At 40.9% G+C, this 24,518-nt stretch overlaps 1 protein-coding gene across 1 annotated transcript; it reads left to right on the forward strand.

Moving 5' to 3' along the window:
• Window positions 1-279: 279 nt before the first annotated feature.
• On the forward strand, window positions 280-24,068 carry LOC139764856 (lachesin-like). Its single transcript, XM_071691865.1, has 9 exons — window positions 280-1,843; window positions 11,959-12,089; window positions 12,307-12,511; window positions 13,086-13,235; window positions 13,533-13,661; window positions 14,725-14,859; window positions 16,660-16,809; window positions 18,540-18,599; window positions 19,709-24,068. The coding sequence occupies exons 1-9, from the start codon at window positions 1,789-1,791 to the stop codon at window positions 20,065-20,067; spliced, it is 1,374 nt and encodes a 457-aa protein (XP_071547966.1). The 5' UTR covers window positions 280-1,788; the 3' UTR covers window positions 20,068-24,068.
• Window positions 24,069-24,518: the final 450 nt, after the last annotated feature.

The raw sequence follows: 24,518 nt of genomic DNA on the forward strand, positions 1-24,518 counted from the left end.
TGAATCAAGGCATGTGAAGCGTCTGGGGTAAACCATGGAAAGCTGTGTAGGTATGAATATTTGCGTGTGTGGACGTGTGTATGTACATGTGTATGGGGGGGGGGGGTTGGGCCATTTCTTTCGTCTGTTTCCTTGCGCTACCTCGCAAACGCGGGAGACAGCGACAAAGTATAAAAAAAAAAAAAAAAATATATATATATATATATGGGCACATTAGACTAAAAATTAAGAGTATTAAAGTGTATAGCGTAAACATTATTAGATTATTGTTATCTTACGATGACATGGTTAAGTAATATAGAGAACACATTTTTGTTGAATTTTTTTTTTTGGTAATAAGCATTGAATTATTAGATTGGTGATGTAGTTGACGTTACACCGTCGGCCTTAGCCATATATACGGCTCAGGCAGGCTTGAGGTAGATCACGTAGGTGTGGGGAGACCTGGTAGGCTGGCTGGCCTCGTAGAACGATAAATAACTGTGGCGGGTACAACATTCATCACCCATGTCCTACAACCTCTGCTGTTGTGCTTCCCTGAAGACTGTGTGTTCATTCTTTACATGAAAATACCGCTCATCCTTGAATCAACGATGCCAAACAAGAGCGTTTTAATGCGTCGTTAAATGTATAGACATGTATTGTAATTCTCACTCCAAGACGCGTCGTAAATCTCCCATACGCCGTCGCCTCTCGGGCGAAGCAATATGAGCCGCAGACGATCGCTCGTGGAAACTTAACGTTCGGTTTCCCTCCCTCGGCATTTATGAAAAATTCCTCCTGCAGGAGGCGAGGCAGGAACCATGGGTCATGTCGGGTCACCGCCGCTAAAACATACTAACTCGCGTATTCGGGGACCAATGATCGTCCTCCGTAGGGCCGAAGGAGGGAGGAGGTTGGTACTGCGCCGTTGTATTAATAAGTTTGGCATAGATGGTAATGTGAGATATGGCAATGTGGACGATTCGACTTTCCACAGCCGTCATGGTGATTATAATGGTTTATTCAACATATGTTAAGGAAGATTGGGTCTCCTAATCCAACATAGTGAAGGCAGGGAGTAGGGTGACCTAGTGATTAAAGTTTAATTGAAGTTCAGCGAATGATTTCAGTGATTAACAAGCAAAATGGTACTGAAGGATCCGTATTTTCATATGTTCTAATTGAGGATCACGGCTGTACAGTGAATATCCGTCAATCGCTTATGATTCGGAGCTCATCCTGACAACAGCAGAGTTTAAAACAAACAGCATATTTCTGTAATGTATTCCGCTTAACAAAATAAATGGCTCCGTACCAGCAGCGTCCCGTAAGTCAACGCCCGCGTGATTGGCTGGCTCGGGAGAAGGATCAGCCAATCAGGAGGCACTGAGGCTCCGTGACACGGAGACACGTACCGGGATCATCTTCCAAGTTGATATTTACATTCTTTTTCGTTTTCTCAGAGTCTGTATCAATTCTCTTAAGACGGCGGTTGCATCACAGTGGACTCAGTGGATTAGTGCGTTAATAACCAGAATCCAAAACGAGGAAGGGAAGGCGGTATAATCGCAAAACTGTTTAGGATGATTGGCATCCTTTCACACGCGGGTCAATTTTCTTTCTCTTTCCGGGATGGCTGGAGGAAAGCAAAAAGCTCGCCACTGTTGATCGGGACAGGAGAGGCAACGGAGGACCAGGTCGTAAGCGCGAGGAACTTCGGCCGAGCATCCCGCATCGTCTTCCCTTCATCCCGTGGTGGATTAATAGCTCGGTGGTCTTAAGATTGGTGAAGGGTCGTTGGACGGGATGGTACCGACATGTCTTCTTTGTGTGTTGCCTCTCTTCGCCATTGCTGAAGGAGGTAAGAATAGTTACTCTTGAGGTAACCCATGTAGTCGTTCTTCCCGGTAGCCACTGTGTAGGTTATACACTAACCCTTCTGAATGACGATGCCCTCAGCCTGCAGGAATGTGAGACAAGGATACACATGTTTTGTGGTTGATGCACTTGATCAGTAAACAAGTTCTCTTTGTTGATCAAATACAAGTTTCTCTTATAATCTGTCTTCCAAGAAAGGAAAGTTTTCTGAATGGAAAGGCTCTCGTAATTTATGGCTCGTATGATGTTTATGAAAATAAGTTTTTTCTTTTGAAGAGATGTATTTGCCTTCTCCCACTTCTGATATTAGTATATTCCACAAATCTTGTATAGAAAAATTGGGGAGGAGGATAATTAACGCTATCATATTTTAACGCCATTATTCTTCAGGCTGTCCCATCCTAGCCTACCAGAGCTTAATATTAACCCAAAATAATCTTGCCTTGTCTTTAAAGCTCAGATCAATATCGTAGTTTTAGAATCTGAAATCAAACTGAAATAAACACTTAATCTAGTGTAATCTAAATCTAAGGCAACATTACCTCAAACAACCACAAACTCAAGCTTAACTGACTTGACCCAAACCACATATTAATACGCCTAGCTTACCTAAGCTTATCTCACTAAATCCACGTTAGCCCTAATACTTGCTTATCTAACCTAACCCCACACTAACCTTAAACATCTCCAAACTTAACCATACCTCATTTATCGCTCATCTTACTCACAGTAACAATCTATATTTTCATTATTATAACTTACTAGTACAAGTGTATGAGGATAAGGAAAGCTTGCCCAACTATTTTGGTTTTACTTTTGATTTCCTAAAATTTGGTTTGTTGGGTAATACTCCTAATATAATCTTTGAGGCTTCCAAAATACAAATATGGTAGTTTTACAAACCCTTGTCTTTGAATTAATTGCACGAAAGGGGGCTTCAAGATAAGTATATGAATTCCATTAATAGGTTTTTGAAATCAAGTCAATGAATTCCACGAACGAGGTTTCCAGTGTGATTTTATGAATTCGATAAAAGTTTTGATGATTATATTTAGGAAAAATTGACAAGGATATGAAAACTGTCGTAAATGTTTTCAATTAGCAGCATCTAAGAGGATTGGTAATCAAAGAGATTAAACGCTCATTAACGAGGTGTTTATTGATAGAAGAAAGCAGTAAGCAGTTTACCAAAGAGCAGGTTGACTTATATTTCAAATATGACAAAATTAACCTTATAATTCGTATAAATCTAATCCCTTAGCGGCAAAAATTTTCTGGGGGGAAAATGAGATGAAAGTTAAAAGTGTTTTATGTGAAATAAATTATGTGTCCAAACGGAGGTATATCACTTGGCGTCCTTGATCCGTCATGGAATTATATGTCCTAATCTTACTTTCCTACTTGTTAATCTTCTCTGGTTATTTGTTATGATAATATCGTGGATACTCACTCGCTTAGCCAAAATCAAACTCTAACAAAATTGACTCATGATAGGCCAATATTGTGTTCGACAGGTAACCAAACCACGTTTAAATTTTTGTGTATCCTTTTCTCATCTCAAATTCTTCTGTATATTATTTTTCTCATCAGTTTGCTTTCTAGGATACGTATTCTTCCCTCAGTCTAACAAGAAAGACATATTAACAAATATTACTTTTTTTCTTATATTTGTTTTCTTAGTTGACTTTATTGGTGATATAGATTTACAGTTCCATCCAAAGAAAAGCACCACCAGATTACATTTTATTTTGTAGTTTCATACATGGACGTGTAGTTGTTTTATATATTGCAATGTAACTATAACCTGTTATCCACAACCTCGCCTCGCAGATTATTATATTTGTGTTTAAATTTTGTTTTTTGGTATTTGAAACATATTGTGGGAGTCAGAGAAAGGTGTACGGTATTATAATTGTTATTATTATTATTAATATTATTATTATTGATAGGGTTTTAGCCTATTTTCCTTGTGACCTATTTCACCAATGAGATGTATAATTATAAGATTATCTTGAGCACTTTGAGAAAGTAAGATTATTTGATTGTTGGTTATAACTTGAGGTTGATGGCTTTAAAGACCCTGGCAGTTGGTTATCATAAACACCAAATGACCAACCAACCATTTATGAAATTCTAATTTTTCTGTATTTTACGTCATGTAGTACCAGTATAGTTTACCAGAACTTATGGGTACAGCTGTTGACAGTCATGTCAACATATTGTATATTTGCAGTAACTTGGCATAAAGCATTTTACATTAATTGCGGATTACATTAGTTTAACTAGTAAAGCGCGTAATAGTTTACGATAACGAGGATATGGTAGAGATGCATTCATCTTGAGTTAGAAATCTCGCATATCCCAGCAAATTGGGATGGAACTGTTCATTGTAGCGGGTGTGTAAAGCTGGGTTGGTCTAGATGAGGTTTGTAGTGCCGCACTGCAACCCAGGGGACGAGAGGTTATGATGACAGGAAGTGACAGTGGCGGGGTTGATGCTGTAGTTTCTTCTCCAAGTGTCGGATGAGGTCCGGGTGATGGTGAGAGAGAGCTTCGAGGACCAGGGAGTTGATTATCACTTGATAGATGCCGTATGAGGGCCTGAGGATGACCTTTACATTTTTTTATAGCACCCTATTGTTGTATGGTGGGTAGGGGGGAGGACAGGGGAGGCGTAGGTGACTGTGTGGGGGAAGAATGAAAGTTGTTTGGATGTTCTTGCGTTCAGGTGGAGAGAGTCCAAGTGTCTTGAGTCTACGGAGAATGTAGAGACGATGACACCTGGAGGATCTGATGATGATGGTGCTGACCTGCTCCTTCCAGCTTAGTTTATTGTCCAGAGTGACACCTGGAGGGGACTGGGGCCTAGTGAGACAGTAGGAGGGGGTGGAACAGGGCTGGAAGCATGGTGGACTGGACAACCTGGAGGGGACTGGGGCCTAGTGAGACAGTAGGAGGGGGTGGGACAGGGCTTGAAGCTTGGTGGACTGAACAACCTGGAGGGGACTGGGACCTATATTGATAGTGCCATCGCCAAATAAAGCTGACAAATATAAGACGACACAGGAAAATATACCAAAACCTCTTCGTTTTGTGTGTCAGTGTACAGTGCCGCAAGTGCAGTGATGTTTGTTGGCTGAGCATAATTCACACCGCTTGGATTGGTTAATGATGGCGGGGGTCCGGCACTGGGGGCTGTCAAGGATCTTGTGTAGCCGGGAGAACGTGTGTACCTTGTGTGTGTGTGTGTGTGTGTGTGTGTGTGTGTGTGTGTGTGTGCGTGTATGAGGACGTCTTTGTCATGGACGGAGGAAGAAGAAAATGAGGTAGACAAATCATTGTGGAGTTTAAGAAGGATTGTAAGAAAGGTTGTGAGAGATTATGATTAACACTTCATCCTAAAACGAAAAAGGAATATAAGAGAATCAGAAGATGCTCGAGGGAAGTTAATCAAATATAAACACACACACACACACACACACACACACACACACACACACACACACACACACACACACACACACACACACACACACACACTACCACCTGGCCAAGATTTGAGGAAAAAGGGTTGTGTTACCAGCTGTCTGTACGTACTTACAGTGGGTTCAGTCGGGGAGATGTTGGGGGGGAGATACCAGATGGTGCTGGTGTAATCCTGACCTTTGGTATCTTGTGAAAATATTACACATACGTGAGCGTACAGCTGCTTGATCTCTCTCTCTCTCTCTCTCTCTCTCTCTCTCTCTCTCTCTCTCTCTCTCTCTCTCTCTCTCTCTCTCTCTCTCTCTCTCTCTCTCTCTCTCTCATACCATGTGATATTTTACAGACGTAATTGGCTTTCCCGCCTTTGTGAGTTAAAGTCAGGAACCAACAAACACACACACACACACACACACACACATACACAAAATGGCATCATTCGAACACAGCCACTGACACCACGTCGCCCCCCATATACCACATCGCAGCTATCCGTTCTTTTCCAACGTAGGCCTCTTATCCATCTCTCAAAAGCCTCCTCCTTCCTTGTATCCTCCAATTCTAACACACACACACACACACACACACACACACACAAAACACACACACACACACACACGTCTCTTCTTCGTCAGTCATTCTTTACTGATCGTCCCCGTACGTGTGAATCATTTTACCACACTCCGATGGGTCGTATCATTCAGACGTGATTTGACTATGACAGCCGTGTCTCTCTCACACACACCGTCACTCCCTACACGCCTATGTCATGTATTGTCCTCAGACATTCAGCATATTCTTTCCTTTGCGCTCAGGACTCCCCCAAGACTCGCATCCATTCAACACTATCAAGACAACTGTACTCGTAAACAAACCAGTTCTATTTTGTGATGTAATACTTTTGTACTCGGTTCTTGGCCAGATCTGACACTCATCTGACTCGCCTTTCACAGACATAACCTCACCACTTGTCAGACTCGTTATAATCATGTGTGATTCGTCATCCTCAATTCATTATCCATCTACTGTCACCTTGCCTCATGCAGACGACACTCGCACATTCTACCAAAACCACGTATGCAAATCTGTGATACAACCCAGGTCAAAGAATTCTCCTCACTCGGCCTCAACTTAGGCGGGAGGAGAGAGAGAGAGAGAGAGAGAGAGAGAGAGAGAGAGAGAGAGAGAGAGAGAGAGAGAGAGAGAGAGAGAGAGAGAGAGAGAGAGAGAGGTAAGGCAAACGGAACCCACAAAAGCTTTATATTAAACTCCGGATCTTCTGTCCGATTAATCACATTATTAGAATTGCAATATCCAAACATTGGGGCTCAGACCTGCTGCTGGCCCGACCTGCCAGAGGGGGGGGGGGGGGGGGGGGGGCAGGGGGGGGAAACTTAACATGATATATACACAGGGGGCAACCTGCCCCACGGGGGAGGGGGGGATTTAGTGTGTTTGTTTATTATTTACTTTGTTTATTGTTTATCATTATTGTACGAAATGTATTTGTTATTTTTTTAAATGTCTCAGTTGTATTATATATATATATATATATATATATATATATATATATATATATATATATATATATATATATATATATATATGTGTGTGTGTGTGTGTGTGTGTGTTTTCTATGTCTGGCCTTAGCTAGGTAGCAGATCGGGGAGTAGCGTATCCTCACGTGAACGTATCCTTCTGTTATAACGTTTAAGAAGTGATAATACAGGAGGGGAGGGTTTCCAGGGAGTGTATGCGCCGCCCCCTCCTCCCTCCTCCCAGTCTCCGTATACATTAAGGAGGAGATGATTTTCGTGCATCTTTCCTCCCTTCATCCCTACTTCCCTCCACCTGCCGGTCATACCTTCCCTCCGGGCTGTGTTCCCTCCCTCCTACAGGAGACACACACACACACACACACACACACACACACACACACACACACACACACACACACACACACACGTCCACATTTCCCTGCAGCGCGCCTCTTGTCATATAGCATCTCTCTCCCTACCTCAGCAGAAAAAGAAGGAAGCCCGGAGCCACTTTCCCTCAACACAATCTTAAAAACTTCTCCCATCAGGAAACTTCCTCCTGAATATATTTAATAAAATAAAAATATATATCCCTGGAAACCTTATAATCATATTTTTCCCCCGACTCGCGCTGAAGCGTCCGTCATAGTCGACCATTTTTCCCCCCCGTGTGTCCTTCATCAAGACGTGATTCTTATGTTTTCCTCCAACCCTACACCTCGGGTCTTCTCCTCCTCTCTTGCCACTGTGGAGGGGAAGGTGGTGGTGGTGGTGGTGGGGCAGCGACGGTCCTGGTGCGGAACTAATCCACCAACTTTACACACCGCATCTGTGAATATTGATATTGGTGATGGCTGGGGGCCGGCTCGCTTTATGCCCGGGGCTAGGGCCAGCCTTGCATACGGTCGGTACTACAGGAGGTGACCAGGCACTGCCGCTGCCTGCACACACCGACCTACCGTGCTTGCGTCCTGGGACTGTTGTTTCTAAGGTCTGGGGCAGGTGTGTGTGACCTGAACAGGTGTGTCTAAGGTCTAGGTCAGGTGTATGTGGTCTGAGCAGGTGTGTCTTAAGGTCTGGGTCAGGTGTATATGGTCTGGGGAGGAATATGAGGTTTGGGTCAGGTGTATATGGTCTGGGGAGGAATATGAGGTCTGGTCAGGTGTGTTTAAGGTCTGGGGAGATATCTTTGTGGTCTGGGGAGCTGCTGCTGTCTCCGGCCGGGGAGAGAGATGAGAAGTGGGGAGGGTTTGGGTCGAGACTGAGGGGAGAGGGAGATATAGACTGTGCACACAAGGTTGTTGATCGTGACAGTGTACAGCCTTCCCTCACACATCTTGATATAAGAGACTTTATTAAGGATGACATTATATAGAGACCAATTTGCTTGTAATTAAAGTCCTTAGGCCTTATGGAAGTAGTCGCTTCAGCTTCTTAATGACCCAGATTAACTGGTTCGTCTTAAGTTGATGTTACTGTAATATCTGACGACCTACGTTTCACTCCTCAGTTCGGGTACGTGATTTGTAATTACATATTCTATTATACGTAGGATGATGGTGAGTTTACATATCAAACATCACCGTTCGCGGAAACGTAACTTGAGTATGAATGTCACTTGACTCCAATTGCTCAGCGGGTCAGGTACATAAGTGACCATGTGTGTCGTGTGTATCTTTGTATCCCTCCTGTAGCGAGATCATCTGGCTGTAGTTGTGTTTATGTACCTATATAGACGTTCGCCCATGGTTGGCTCAACAGACCCTGTTATATGTGAGGCGCCGGGGTCGCCCAGAATTTACGAGTCACTTTCATCAGCCATAGCCCGCCGCTGTACATTGGCCCTCTGCTGGCGGGAGCCATTACAAGCTCAGCGCCGTAAACACTCCCGGCGCCTTAAAAGGAATTAAGTTTGACATCACTTGAGGTGGGACGGTGGGAGCTCTGAAAATGAACCTTTGCCATCAACCCGATCTCTCTGGTGAGGTCTGGTGAGGCGATAAACCTTCGTACACATAGTTCCTTTGACGACGTGTCTCGCAGGCTCCCCAGAAAAACCATTTGCATAAGATTTTATAATATATGATGTGAGCGAAGAGAAGGTGATTTTACGTGGGGTTACGGTAATGATAGAAGCGTCGTTTACATATATATATATATATATATATATATATATATATATATATATATATATATATATATATATATATATATATATATATATATATATACTGGTTGTATGTTGATGGATAGGGCTGGCAGAGATGACCAGGTCATTGCATAGTATTTTGCATCGTTACAGTTGATTTTATATAGAAATGAATAAAATCTTTTTACTCGTGAGAGCTGCCTGCGTGCGTGCTTCCGCCGTTGTATATTGGTAATTCCAGACATTTAGATATGGTTAGTAGATTGTACAGTTGAGAAACATTATCTTGATTGCTTCTGTTGCGAGGATGATACTCGTTCGTGTCTCGTATGTCAAGATCAAACTTATCTGCAGAGAAAGTAGTTTGTACTGTTATGTGTGTGATCTGGCACTGAGTCAAGCAAGGGCCCGGAAAATAAATCTCATATTGTGGAAATGATGAGGAAAATATTGTCAACAAGGTAATAAGTGGCAGCTTATCCGGGCACGAGTTACGAAGCCGACGTATATTGATTGTATCGCCCAACTGGGGATAGCAGACAAATAACACATCATCTTTGTATACAACGCAATCCTCTTGTGACCTGGAGATGAATATCATTGTGGTTAGGTCGTATGTGGCATGACATGCTGATAAAATATAGGGTATCGATGTAGGAGGGAATACTCAGGCACATCTTTAGTTTTAGTTCACTGAGTGTGTATTGCTGGATACACATTGCTTTGGAATGTCGTGTTTGAGAGTAGCAACTATTCGCTGTTCATATAAAGGAAAATTATAAGATTTCTTTTGAACAAGGAATATGTTTAGTATGTATATCGACTAGATAAGATACATGCACATCGTTAAAAATTTAGTTTTCGATCTTTAACGAACTTTAAGAAATATTTAGCTATATAAAATCGATGAAGCAAAATTTAATGCAACTTCTCTAGTACTCTACAAGAACGAGTAAATTGAGTTATTAAGGAGTGTAAGTAATCTACCTGAACATACCAAGGCACCAGCTGCCAGAGAGAGTGTTTCACTCAGATACACGACGCAATACAGATAGAACCTAACTTCTGTAAATCCGTCCAGTTGTATGCAGAGGGAGCACAGCTCCTCTCCCTCATATTTCTTCATAACAAAGCTATTGGGAGCAAAGCTGTACAAAACTGCTGACTTACCCGTTTTCTGTACGTGCGTGCCATTGTGTGGGGGACCTAAGCGTTTCTTCCCGTCGGTTTATGTTCAAACTCGATAAGAAATGAATGTGTCCATCCACCAGGCAGTATAACATTCAGGTTTATTAACCGCTGAAAACTGGTAAATAAAGAGTAGTTGAAAGAAGAGTCTTTTGATGGTCAGAAGTTTAACATCGACCACTGTATATACAGTATGTTAAATGACATTTGACGCAATCAGACACCGAGATTTGCTGAACATGTAACCATTACCCACGCTGTATGTGAGTCCAGTCAGATTAGAACGTAAATAGATGTTTTAGAATTCAACATTGATATTTCTTCTTCCATACCAGCTTCTCATGACGAGCATTCTTCCTTCTGTGCTGTTTAACTTCTTCATAGATGAATGTAGAAATCAGACAGGTTTTGTACATCGGGTTATGAAATGGATTATGTCATGATGGCATTTAGATGTTCACAGCCATTATGTCCTGCAGTATGGTACGGATTCTGACTTAGTAACTTTCTGTCGCTAATAGCCATTAAAATGCGACACAGCTGTCGTTGTTCAGCCTCTCTCATTGTGCATATATGTAAGACATGACGACATATCATCTGCCGACCACAACCAAGGAGAGAAGGAGTTCTGTGGAGGGAGGGAGGGAGGGAGATGTACGTTGTGTTGGCCGTGTTTTATTACGATGCTGGCAGGTCCTCCTGCGTCATATGTCCTCCCTTGGCCAAGCGATAGCTAGGCTTTACCCTCTGTCGCACCGCCACCGGCACCCCACGGAATTTTCTTCTTACACCCCATCATTGAAGAGTGAGTGGAGGTCATATTGCTCAGTGTCTTCGTCCCGATTAAGGGTTTGTAGTTCTTGTAATCAAACTATGATGAGAGAATTAAATCCAAACTGTGCATATTTGTTTCGTACATTCTGGATAAGGTCAAGTGATTTTTAACGCTATATATATTATATTAATCTGTCACTTGCATATTTGCTTCAGATCATTTGAATCACATAGGTACTTGATTCATTGCTAGATTATAGCCTAAATAAATATCTTTATTCATTATGTTCCAAGCTCTTCTCGAATCAAGGCTCACGTATATATACCAAGAGTAAAGTTATGAAATAATTACATATAATACCTGAAGATGTTCAAGTGTTTTCGATTGATAATTAATTTCTTGACGTGGACGACCAAAAATTACCCTAGCAGTTGATAAGCCTAAAGCCCAAATAACCCACCAGTCAGCCTTTTTCTATAAACGATTTCCTTCATTTTCCAATTTACTGTAAATCCTCATTCACATATGTTGGTATTTTCCATTGGGCTCGTCTCTGTTGCTTAGTCTGAATGCTGTATATATACACGAGGTAAGTATTGACTAGTCTGCCTCCTGGTTTACTATGGTAGGTTTTTTTTGGTAGTCTTCCTTGTAGTTTACTGTGTAAGTTTTAATCATGTTACCGGTCTACTTGTTACTGATGATATGATTTAGGTTTCTTGCTATTCTTACTGATGTACGGTAAGTTACACAAGTCTACTTCCCAGTTTACTTATTACTGAAGATAGAATGTTGGTTTACTTGCCAGTTTGATAACAGCAAATGTATGCTTAGGTTGTATTATATATTATAGTGTATGGATTTTACATTGCTTATTAGTTTATCTCCCTCTAGCTCACTCCATCTCTGTGTCTTGCCTTCACTCCATTGAACATTCCAATTTCTCCCCTCTTCTCCCCAAACAGGTGGCTCTCCCCAGAGGGTGGCAATCAGCCCTGCTCCGCCTCGGTTTGTGCATCCTGCACATAATGTAACAGTCTTGGAGGGACTGGAGGTGACGCTGCTGTGCTCCGTCACCAGCCTCCATGGATACCAGGTGACGGGTGGGGATAGTGTAGGATACGGTTGAGCTAGTGTAGGTTATGGTTGGAGCTAGTGTAGTTGATGGGAAACGAGTGTAGGTGATGGAAAGCAAGTGTAGGTGAAGGAGCTAATGTGAGTAATGAGGAATTAGTGTAGGTGTTGGGTGTTGCCATATATTCTACCCACAGTGTATGACACTCCTTATGACACTGATTATTTGCTGTCACCAGCTGGCATGGGTGCATGAGGAGACGCAGACCATCCTGAGCATCGGCCGACAGCTGTATACAAGAAGCCCTCGACTTTCGCTCAATGCTGACCACCACTCGGCCGGCCTCACTATTTCGCCCGTGTTGGCCATTGACAGAGGCTGGTACATGTGCCAGCTCAACACCCAGCCCATGACCTCCTCCAGGAGCTATCTCCAGGTCTTAGGTCAGTCCCACAACACCAGAATTGTGCTGTGTAGAGAGGAAGGGAGAGCCTTCGAATTGGTCTATAAGCACCATATCTGAGTTGGGGAGTTGGGGTTGGGTTGTGAAGGTCCTCTTCTGTAGCACCATTTCTGAGTGGGGATTGAGTCTTCTGTAGCTCTAACTCTGAGTGGGTGGGGATTAGGAGAAATTTTCTGTTGCACCAGGGCTGAGTTGGTGACTGAGAGGTGTTTTTCTGTGACACCAGATTTTTATTTGGGGATTTAGATCCTTTTTTTAGTGGCACCATACCTGAGTGGGGAAGAAGGAGGTCTTTTACTGAGCACCAGCTATGATTGAGGCTGTTTAGGCCATCCTCTTCTGTGGCACCAGGTTTGGATGGAGCATTTAGTAGGTCCTTTCTGTAGCACTAAAAGTGAACTGGGGTTTTGGGAGGACCTCTCTTTATCACTGGCTCCAACTAGGGCAGGAAGAGTCTATATTTACCCTTCTCTTTTTAAGGTAATCATAGCTTTTCTTGCTATCGGTGTTGCAGGTGGACATGTGATCACTGAATCTCCTCATCTGCTTCTCAGTGCCACCAACACTGGAGGAGTGGTCCGGGTCGTATGTGGAGGTCCGTGAGGGGGTGACAGTAAGACTGACCTGTCGTGCACGGGCCTTCCCTCCAGCCCTCACCACCTGGCGCAGGGAGGACTCCGAGCCTATCTTCCGCTCCCCCACAGGTACTATAGCTCTTGGGTCATGTTAGGTCACTGCTGGAGTCATGAAAGTTCAATCCTGAGTCATGATAGGTCAGTTGGAGGTCATGATATTGGTTCAAGGTTATGAAACGTCATTCCTGGTTATGATTGGACTGTCCTGGGTCATGATATTTTAGTGCTTAACCTTTGTATTGGTAGTAGTTGAGTTGTAGAGGTGGGCTACTCACCCAGCAGTTGTCTTACAAGAACAGTATTGTACAATTGTAGTGATGGTGGTGTGGAACAGAAGCAGCCTAATCATTCTTTGTTTTCTTTCAGTATGGGTAATGGAAGGGGCAGAACTCCTTTTTCAGTCAGTGAGACGGGAGCACACTGGAGCCTATGTCTGCCGTGTTGACAACAATGCCACTGCCCCAGTCACCCGCACCACCCACCTGACTGTCACATGTGAGTTTTGGGAGTCTGGTGGAAGAGAGGTGTTTTCAAAGCAACTGGTGGGGGAAGGGCAGAACTGCCCACCTCGGGAATCACTTGAGGAGAAATGTAAACACCATACACCTGGATAACAACTGAGGAGGGAGGGCAGTCACCTTACACTGCATTAGCCATTGAGTGATGGAAGGCAACTATACACACCTCACCATCACATAAGTTCATGGAGCTCTGTTAGGGAAAGGATATAGTAGCTCCGTGTATTTCAGCCACATATCTTGTATATATGTGCATTACATGAATATTCTCTCCACGGTTAGAAGTTGTGTGGTTATTTTGGGGAAAGGCCAGTCTCTGTTGCAACAGTTCGAATATTAGGTTGTACAGGGTGTTTGATTTTCAGTATCATAAAGCACAGTGGCAAGTGGAATTACATAGTAATTATGGTTTATGATTTTTACATAATTGAATCTTATATGTAAAAGAAAATGTTATAAGGTCTAAAAATGGTGAATGAAGTGGCTGGTGTATAGCTGACTGAAGTGTGGTATTTATAGACATCAGGTGTGTTAAATTGTCAAGTAAAATGCTGAATCACATGAATCAGTCAACACCCTTATCCATATTTGATACTGATGTTAATCTGAGTGAAATATTTAGCATTTTATTGCATACTCATTTAACTCAGACATTATTTTTGTCATGATAGTAAAGGCTTGACAAAACACTCCATCAGAACCTGACTAAGAGTTTTTGCCTTCAGTTTTTACTTTCAATTGCTTTTCATCAGCATTCAACATTAGCCTAGAACAGAGGCTTTAAAACCAGTCCTTACCATCAACTTTTTATAATACTCCTATCCTGTACGTTAGTCCACTATTCTTAGTATACAGTTGCATGCTCATAACATCATCTTTTACTGTTTCTCCTTATCACAAGCAGTAAGCATTGTCAGCTTTTCTTATCTTTTTTTTATCATTTTCACAAGCCTTTAACATCATTTGTTACACTCACTCATTATCATTAACCTTTACATCAGCTGTTACTATCACTCCTCAACCTGTACCCATGTTTTCAGATGCACCAGTGCTGTGGCTTGGCCGGGAGCTGGTAGGAACCAAGGCTGGCCTCGATGTGACCCTCAACTGCTCCAGCGAGGCCAACCCTCCTGCACAACATTTTTGGAGTGTCAACAGCACCAATATCACCAATAGTGAGTCTACAAACAGGTCCCAGGTCACTGGTGGAGCAGACCACATCAGATATCAAGAAAGTTTAGGTCACTGGGTTTATTAGATCTTATACTCTAGTAAGGTGTTGGCTTATTAGAGTCTAGGAAAAGATGCCTCTGTGGCAATGGGGCTAAGGATGAACTAGAGTTGTGAACCCTAGGTCATGGCTAAAAGTTTTGCTTACATTTTCATAAACAGTGCTGTTAAGTGTACCATGCCCATTAATTCTGGTATTAATTGCCTTCACATCCATAGACACATACATACAAATATTTTGCCAATATAATTATTTTTTTCAGTTAATCAGTCCTTGTTTTTTCCTAATGCTATTTCACTAACGTGGGAAATGGCAAACAGGTATGGAGAAAACATTATTATTGTTATTATTTGTGCAAGAAATAGAGTGAATTGGAATGATGTGGTATACCGGGGTCGACGTGCTGTCAGTGGATTGAACCAGAGCATGTGAAGCATCTGGGGTAAACTGGAAAGTTTTGTGGGGCCTGGATGTGGAAGGGGAGCTGTGGTTTTGGTGCATTACACATGACAGCTAGAGACTGAGTGTGAACGAATATGGCCTTTCTTGTCTTTTCCTAGCACTACCTCGCACGCATGCAGGGGGAGGGGGGTGCCATTTCATGTATGGCGGGGTGGTGGCGGGAATGGATGAAGGTAGCATGTATGAACATGTACATGTGTATATATGTATATATCTGTGTATGTATATTTATGTATATGTTGAAATGTATAGGTATGTATATGTGCGTGTGTGGGCGTTTATGTATATACATATGTATGTAGGTGGGTTGAGCTATTCTTTTGTCTGATTCCTTGTGCTACCTTGCCAATGTGGGAGACAGTGACAAAGTATAATAATGAAATAAAATATGAAATGTGTCAAAGAAGAAAGCTGAGAGTAAATGTGAATAAGAGCAAGGTTATTAGGTTTGGTAGAGTTGAGGGACAAGTAAGTTGGGAGGTAAGTTTGAATGCAGAAAAACTGAAGGAAGTGAAGTGTTTGGATATGTGAGAGTGGATTTGGCAGTGGAAGCAGAAGTGAGTCACAGGGTGGGGGAGCGTTGAAGAATGTGTAGAAGGTGAGAATGTTATCTCGGAAAGCAAAAATGGGTATGTTTGAAGGAAAAGTGGTTCTAACAATGTTATATGGTGGGGCATAGGCGATAGATAAGGTTGTGCAGAGGAGGGTGGATGTGTTAGAAATGAGATGTTTGAGGACAATATGTGGTATGAGGTAGTTTGATCGAGTAAGTAATGAAAGGGTAAGAGAGATGTGTGGTAATAAAAAGAGTGTGGTTGAGAGAGCAGAAGAGGGTGTATTGAAATGGTTTGGTCACATGGAGAGAATGAGTGAGGGAAGATTGAGAAAGAGGATATATGTGTCAGAGGTGGAGGGAACGAGAAGTGGGACCAAATTGGAGGTGGAAGGATACAGTGAAAAAGATTTTGAGCTATCGGGGCCTGAACATACAGGAGGGTGAAAGGCGTGCAAGGAATAGAGTGAATTGGAACAATGTGTTATACCAGAGTCGATGTGCTGTCAATGGGTTGAACCAGGGCATGTGAAGCATCTGGGGTAAACCATGGAAAGTTTTGTGGGGCCTGGATGTGGAAAGAGAGCTGTGGTTTCGGTGCATTAAACATGACAGCTAGAGACTTTGCCTAAGCCCATTTGTGCTGCTCTCATACCCCTCTTACCTGCCATGCCCATTTACCTCCTTTTCTCTTAGTTGCTTCACTATAGACCTTTATACCTTCCCCAGGTGACAAGTATCACTTGCAGGAGATCAAGCTATCAACACGAACTGAGGTGCTGCTTACAGTGAATGATGTAGGTCAGGGTGACTTCACCCACTACAGGTGCCATGCCATCAATCCCACAGGCCATGCTGAAGGCACCATCAGACTCTATGGTGGGTCAGGCAGCTAGTTGCTGTTTGTCTTTGTGTGACATCTTTTCTCTATGTTCATATCTCTCTCTTGTGCTGTTGTACCCTTTTTATGTCAATGTCTGTTTTTTAGGCATATGCTCATTTGATTGATAAATCGGCATATAGGTAGATATGATTAGTTTCAGACTCATTTTTCCGTATTATGTAAGTGGTCCCATTGGTTAATCACATTTTTCATCTCAAGACTTCTCTTTATCTATCCATCCTTATTAACTCCATTTCCAATTTTTATAAGATAGAGCAGGTGCACACAGCCTTTGAAATCACTTATAAACATCTTCAATCCTTGTTCAGTTTGTTAAAACAAAACATAACTTCCACATTTTATTTACATGAGATAATGTGGTTTTTGTGGTATTAACAATACACTTTAGATACAGTACAGATATGTTGTAGCCTGATTCTTGAAGTTTATTGCAGTCCAGTGCTGAGTAAAGTATTGATATCTTTGTTTTCATATTTGTCTAACCTATTTGTGAAAAATTATGCACCACATTTTTCATGACAGGCTGAAAAGATTGACCATCCAACATCATACATAGTGAAGCATTACTCAAATATTTCACAAAGCCAGGAAACAACACAAGTGTATGATGAGATAAACATAGTCTGTTGATTATAACTCATTTGTTCTTTGTGAGAAACTGCTGAAGCTGGTATCTCATTTTGAGAGAGTGCTTGAAATAAGGTAATGACATATGGCAGGGTAGAGAAACAATTGTGTTGGACTGTAAGTTTGAATGAAGAGAACCTTGGGGAGGTGGGGTGTTTTAGATATCAGGAAGTGGACATGGGAGCTGAAGGGAACCATAGGGTGTTGAAAGGCAAAGTTTGTAGGTGTTTTGAGGAGTGTGTGGAAAGAGATGTCACTGTCTGTGGGGGCAAAGGTCAGTATGCTTGATGGTAAGGTAGCTTCTTGGACCATAAATGCAAAAGTATGGAGGAGTGTGGATGTGTTGGAGATGAACTACCCGAGGACAGTATGCTGAGAGAGGAGGGTTGATCGAGTGAGGAATGAGTTGTGAGGGATAAGCGTAGTTGTTAAGCAGAGTGTGTCTGAGATTGTTGAGTAGGGTGGAAATAGCTTGGACATATAGAGAGGATCAGATTGGAGAAGCTGACACAGAAGGTATGTGCAGTAGAATTGGAGGGATCAAGGGTAAAGGGTTGACTGAGGACTAAATGGAAGGATAGAGTAAAGTATACTTTGATTTACTGGGGTCTGAACATGGAGGAGTGTGTGAAAAGAGCATGAATTAAAGTGAATTGGAGTGATGTGGTACTCATCCCAATGACATGCTGTCATTGGGCTGACCCAGGGCATGTGAAGTGGTAAGAAGAAACCATGGAAAGGCCTATAGGACTTCGTTATGGTTGGGGGTATCTGACTTTGTATGTTGCACATGGCACCTAGAGATGTAAGTAGATGAGTGCCATTTCTTCATCTGTTCCTGGTGCTACCTTGCTAGCATGGGAAATAGTGAACTAGCATGAAAAAAAATTATCATTAAAAACAACTGATGCTAAACCAAACTTAAAAGCTTTATATCTTCCATGTAATGAGATCCATCTATGACATTAATACATTTGCCGCACATGCTTTATGGGAATGTATCCTACTAAATTCATGATTCTTTCCCTTATCAAAAGAAAGAGTTTGAGACTAGAAACTAATCAATACTATTTTTCAGAGATCAAGGAGCGTGTGGTAGTGGTGCCCACTCGACCAGCATGGCACATACCTCCACTTGGTAAGTAATGATCTCCTCTCTTATTGATACTGTTTCATCCTTTCACCTCCTCCTTGGTTTCCAAATTTTCCTTGTTTCCTCTACTTCTGACATGAAAACCCTCTTAGTCGTCATTTCCTCACTCATCCTGTCCATATGTCCGAATCATTTCAGCACAGCCTCTTCTGCTCTGTTATACATACTACTCATACTACCTCAACCCTCTCTTGCCCTGTCAATTCTTATTTGATCAACGCTTCTCACACCACATATTGTCCTTATACATTTCATTTCAATACATCCACCCTCTTCTTTACATTTTTATTTAACAAATTGTGTACTTATATGCTTATTATATTTTTACTAAGTTTGTTGTATCATATCTCTTTTTTAGTGTCATTATTATCATCATGAATATCTTTACACCTAAATCTTATTCTTTCAGATTATGCTTTGGTTTAAGATTAATAGAAAAAAAGGTAATTATAGTTTCCACCATTTTGGGAAATATCCTTATTTTCATGCTTTCTTGTTATTCCCAGTTATAGATTACAGTTCTTAGATGATTATTTCTTTTCTGTTTATTGATTGCCTGTCTGTGTACATATAGCAGGGTTTTTAATTCAAATTTTATTTGCTGTATCATTACTGTTAAAACAGTTACATCATACTGAATTGATCCATTCCTTCATGGAGGTTTTCTGAATTTTTTATGTTGTTAATGTAAAATATTCTTCTAAACTAGAGAGCAAGAAGAATTTTTTAAGCATAGCCTGTTGTACTGTTAGAAACTTCCTCAGTTTAATCTAACAATGTGGTAGTTGTACTGACTGAAACTTCATTTTATCTTGATATGCCAACTGTACTATTAAAAACTGTTAGTTTTGTCATGATGTTACATCTATATTGTTAAAGATTTTAGCAATTTTTTCATACAAAATGTCAACTTGTATATGAACAAGTTGGTAACTAAATATGTGGTCGTTGTAAGAAAACTTGATAGAAAAACATGGTAGGCAGTCCCATAATGGCCTAAAACACCAAGTTCAGGCCTGCTACTTTAATTTTCATATAGAAACTTACTATAAGGAAGGTATTGGCAACATTAATACTCAGACTGGCCCCTTCAGGTCAGCTGCCACCCTCCCGCCATACCACAAAATCTACTTTACCACCCACCACTTTGTGGCCATCTAGGGGTGACCCTGGCCGAAGTCATCTGGAAGACAGTCTTCGCAAGACCAAACTTGCTACAAACAAAATCCCATCACCATCAGGTAGTTGGAAATTATTGGGCAAGTCAAATGATAAGTATCTCAGCAAGATCAATTATCAGCATCGTAGTAGACTGCATAACACTAGCTCTCTAATGGTGGATATGATTGAAGGGGGAGGGGCTGGCTGCATGGCTGTGCCCAGTGTGGGAATCCTCCTTCTTACTCTTGCAATCATCCATCTCCACCAGAAGGGTACTAATTGTTTGGGTTAATACCTATTTACCAGCTAGAGAAGTAAATCATTTATTTTTCATACAAACACTAGGGCCCTGTCAAAGGTAGAGAGCATTAGTGAGTCACATGTTTTATGATTGTCTCAGGTTTAGAAAGTGAATAAAAGGCTGTCCACCATGTACTGGTGTACTGCAAGGGAGAGTAATATATTCTTTGAAGAAAAGTGTAAAGATAAACTTATGATTTAGTCAGTAACTCAGAAGAAATAGTGACATGGAGAAACAGAGTTGAAGACTATTGGAAAGAGGTAAAAGGGATAGAGTGTGTGGAATGGCGTATGCGAGGGAGGCATGTTAGGACAGGGATAAGATGGAAATTCTTTTGCCATGGCCAACACCTTGATGAGAGTTCCTGAAAGGAACTGGCATCAGAGATATAGATATGTAGATAGATATATGTATTTTCTATGAATGGAAGGTGATTAGTTTTATACTTATACAGGCATTAGTTATGAAAATGTTCCTTTGGCAGACCATTGAATGAGTTCCATACTGTAAGTACCATGAAAATTAAGAATCATTCACTGGTTTACATATATACCATAACTTTTATCATACAACCTCAGGACCCCTTCTACTGGGTTCTTGTGCTTCAAGACTGTGCTATAATCAGTAGCCGGAAAGAGGTGGACTCCTTTATAGTAAGACTTTATTCAGCAAGATTGTGCTGTGATGTGACTTTTCACTTGTGATGGAACTACAAGTAGGCAAAGTCTTGTAATGCATGCATGGGACAGAGCAGATTTGAGTGGCGTAGTATGTAAGGTATGCCATGCTGAACCAGGGCATATGAAACAGTCTGGAGAAAGGTCAGTGGGGCTTGGCTGTGGATTGGGTGGTCAAGTTTCAGTACGTTATCCATGACAACTGGGAAATGGGTAAGAGCTAATGAGACCACTCTTCATCTGTTCTTGGCACTACCTTGCTGTGTGGGAAATGGCAAGCAAGAATGATAGAAATTGAAAAAAAAAAATATGAATATATTCTTTTATTTATAATTACCCCAAGATTATCTTCTTTGAGAGTCCTGGTGTTACCTAGGACCTTTCTACAGGTTCTTGCAGCCTAAGGCTGTACTACCTTCAGGACTTCTTTGGAGCGAGAAGTTCTTTGACAAAACTATATTCCTAGTCTTGCAGCCTCACCAGCAGTGACTTCACTCATGGTGTAACCTCTTGCACCATGAACATATATATTCATTTGATTATTATACATAATCGCTGTTTCCTACATCAGTGAGGTAGTGCCAGGAAACATGAAGAATGTCCCATCCACTCATATACACATAAACGCCCATATACGTACATATACATATCAACACATACTTGCATATACATACACATACACAGACATATACATATATACACATGTACATATTCATACTTGCTTGCCTTCATCCATTCCTGTTGCTACCCCGCATCGCTATGCCCTGATTCAGCAAGGTAGCTCCAAGAAAGCAGACAAAAAAGGCCACACTCATTCACAGTCAGTCTATAGCTGTCATTTGTAATGCCCTGAAACCACAGCTTCATATCCACATCCAGGCCCTACTGACTTTTCCATGGTTTACCCTTACACTTCACATGCCCTGGTTCAGTCCACTGACAGCACGTCAACCCTGGTAAACCAAATCGTTCCAATTCACTCTATTCCTTACGCACCTCTCACCCTCCTGTATGTTCAGGCCTCGATCACTCAAAATCTTTTTCACTCCCTGAGAGAGAGAGAGACAGAGAGAGAGAGAGAGAGAGAGAGAGAGAGAGAGAGAGAGAGAGAGAGAGAGAGACTCTGTAGGAAGAGATTTATTGTTGTTGTGTAGGGTGTTGTCAGATAATTTTTGCATGAGGTTGTGTTGGGGGACAGTGCCAATGCTTTGTTGATGTCACTTACCGCTAGTACTGAGCAGGAGGATGTTATGATTAGTTGAATCTGTCTAGGATTTGTTATATGAGCTCAGTGCATAGTGTGGTGGTAAACTCTACGGGTTTGATGCCATGCTGTGTGGGTGAAAGTGGGATGTTTTGTTTGATTCTGTTGAGGAGCATTTTTTCACAGAGTTTGGATGCTGAGGATAGAAGTGATATAGGGCAGTAGGAAAAGGGGAGTTGTGTATTTTGGAAGGTTTTAGAACTGGTGTTATATTGAGAAGTTTCCAGATGTTCAAGATTTTGTATAGCCAGTAGTTGTTGAATATATCTATAAGTGCTTAGATTGCAAATGTGCCAATATGTTTTATGTGAAAGTTTGATATGTTGCCAGGGACTATTAATGATTTTGTTTCTTGATCAGCCCACTAACTGTTGTTGTTAAATCAAGATACTTCCCTTATAAGAATTGAAGTACTGAAGTTTGTTATCAGTAATTTGGAAGGATGGCATATTGCTTGAATATAGAAAATGTATTTAGTAACATTTGTGTTGCTTTGTATAAATTAAGGTATATATATATAGGTGGTCATACTGTTCACAAAAAAATTTCAACATATTGCTTACTTAAAGATGATAGAGAGAGTGTAAGAGATGAGTAATGCATACTAGTGTAACACATACCTTAACCTACCATTCTGATGAACTTGTCTGCCATGCCAGTCTAACATATGAGCGAGACTTACATGCTTATCCAGTTTAATGCATGCACCAGTCCAGTATACATACCAGTCCAACATATAAACCAGTTTGACCTTTATACTACTCTAGAATACATTCCAGTTTAACGTGCATACTAATATTTTGTACCCACATAATGGTCTAACATACTTGTGTTGTCACATAACCTGTCATTAAAAAGAGATGTTTGATCACTTTGATCTTCATCATACTTACCCCACCATCATCATGTGCATTACCCTTACTAATGTATCCTTCATCTTCAGTAATTCATTTCTAACACCCACTTCATCATCATTTCTGTTGTCACTTCTGCCACTGTCATCATCTGCATTATCTTCATCACTTTCATTGGCAATACTTATCTCTGCCACTTCCAGTATCGTTATTACCACTATCTTTAGCATCATCATCCATATCCATTATTCCCACCTAAGCTGTCATCACTACTGCTGTCACCCTTATCATTATCACTCTTCCTGCTCTGTCATTATTACTACTATTACCAGAATCATCATCATCATCTTTCATTTTCATTACCATTGTCATTCATCATTACTACCTTCACTGTTATTATTGCCACTGTTACCATCATCTACTTCATCATCAACATTAGTTGTTGCCACCTTGACCAACTTAACCCATCAAGTTGTAGGAGAGATTGGATAGGTTCATTTATTATATCTTTGCCAGCCATTCATAAATATAATTCTGGTAAAACCTGTTGCTTCCCTTCCTTCCAAATTACTTTTCTCATTCTAATTCTTGTATTTTTACCTCTGTTCAGTAGATACCATGAGAACTGTAGCCAAGAAAATTTTCTTCAGTTACGTGTCAGATTGAACACTACACTAAATTCATTTAATTGACTGAGTTAGATGTTGATGTAATAAACAGGCTTATTAAACTAAAAAAGTAGGCATTAAACCTTATTCTCCTATCATGGGTAATTCAGACCTCTCTTATAGATTCTTATTTATTCCTCATTTGTTTCATACAGGCAGGGTGGGAGCTATATGATGATGGTATAAGTGCATCTGTTATGAGGCATATATCATAAACCACACAAGTGGTACATACTTATAGTCATCTCACAGATGAAAAACCTGAAGTTCATAATTCTATATTCCTCATTTAAATTGTATTATGGCTTAATTTGGATTTATTAAGGACAGTTTTCCCCATGTACACTCTGTCATGCTGAAAAAAATCAAAATGTTATTTTTGACACTGGGAACATGGGTAAGAACAGTCCTAACAAAGTTCTGTACATGAAGTGTTTTCCCTTTAAACATCATCTGATTAACTCCCACAGTGTCTCACATTCCAAGGGCTTCCTTTGTAGTTATTGTATAAGTCATATCGACGCTTTGTGACCATCCATACTTGCATGTTTAAAAAATTCATGAAAAAATAGATCCAAGGCTGTGACAGAATTGATAAATCATCTTGAACAATTACATCTGTGTCTGTACATCAGAAATTGCACAATAGAACATAAATAACAAACTATAAACATCTCCCAACTTGCAACGTCATAATATAAACTCCTACAGTTTACATAACAATAGCAGTATCGAACACTATATATACATATATATACATATACCGTGAGTATTGCACACAAATTCGTAAAAGGATGATTATGTGTTTATGTTTTTGTTTTGTTTATACTGTAGCATTAAATGCTGCTTATATGGTCAGGAAGATATACTGTATGTATCCAGTAGATTGTTCATTGTCAGTTAGTAAATATATCTGTATATATGAATAATTTGTGTTATTGACCAAACACAAGAAATACTGTTTTTATGCATTTTAATG

This window comes from Panulirus ornatus, chromosome 51 (genome assembly GCF_036320965.1).
Source record: "Panulirus ornatus isolate Po-2019 chromosome 51, ASM3632096v1, whole genome shotgun sequence".
In the NCBI taxonomy this organism is placed as follows: domain Eukaryota; kingdom Metazoa; phylum Arthropoda; class Malacostraca; order Decapoda; family Palinuridae; genus Panulirus; species Panulirus ornatus.

Coding starts and splice junctions, on each gene's coding strand:
- LOC139764856 (XM_071691865.1), top strand. CDS start 1,789: ATGGTACCGACATGTCTTCTTTGTGTGTTGCCTCTCTTCGCCATTGCT. Junction 13,662..14,724: donor CACCCACCTGACTGTCACAT/GTGAGTTTTGGG, acceptor CCATGTTTTCAG/ATGCACCAGTGCTGTGGCTT. Junction 18,600..19,708: donor ATGGCACATACCTCCACTTG/GTAAGTAATGAT, acceptor TGGCCCCTTCAG/GTCAGCTGCCACCCTCCCGC.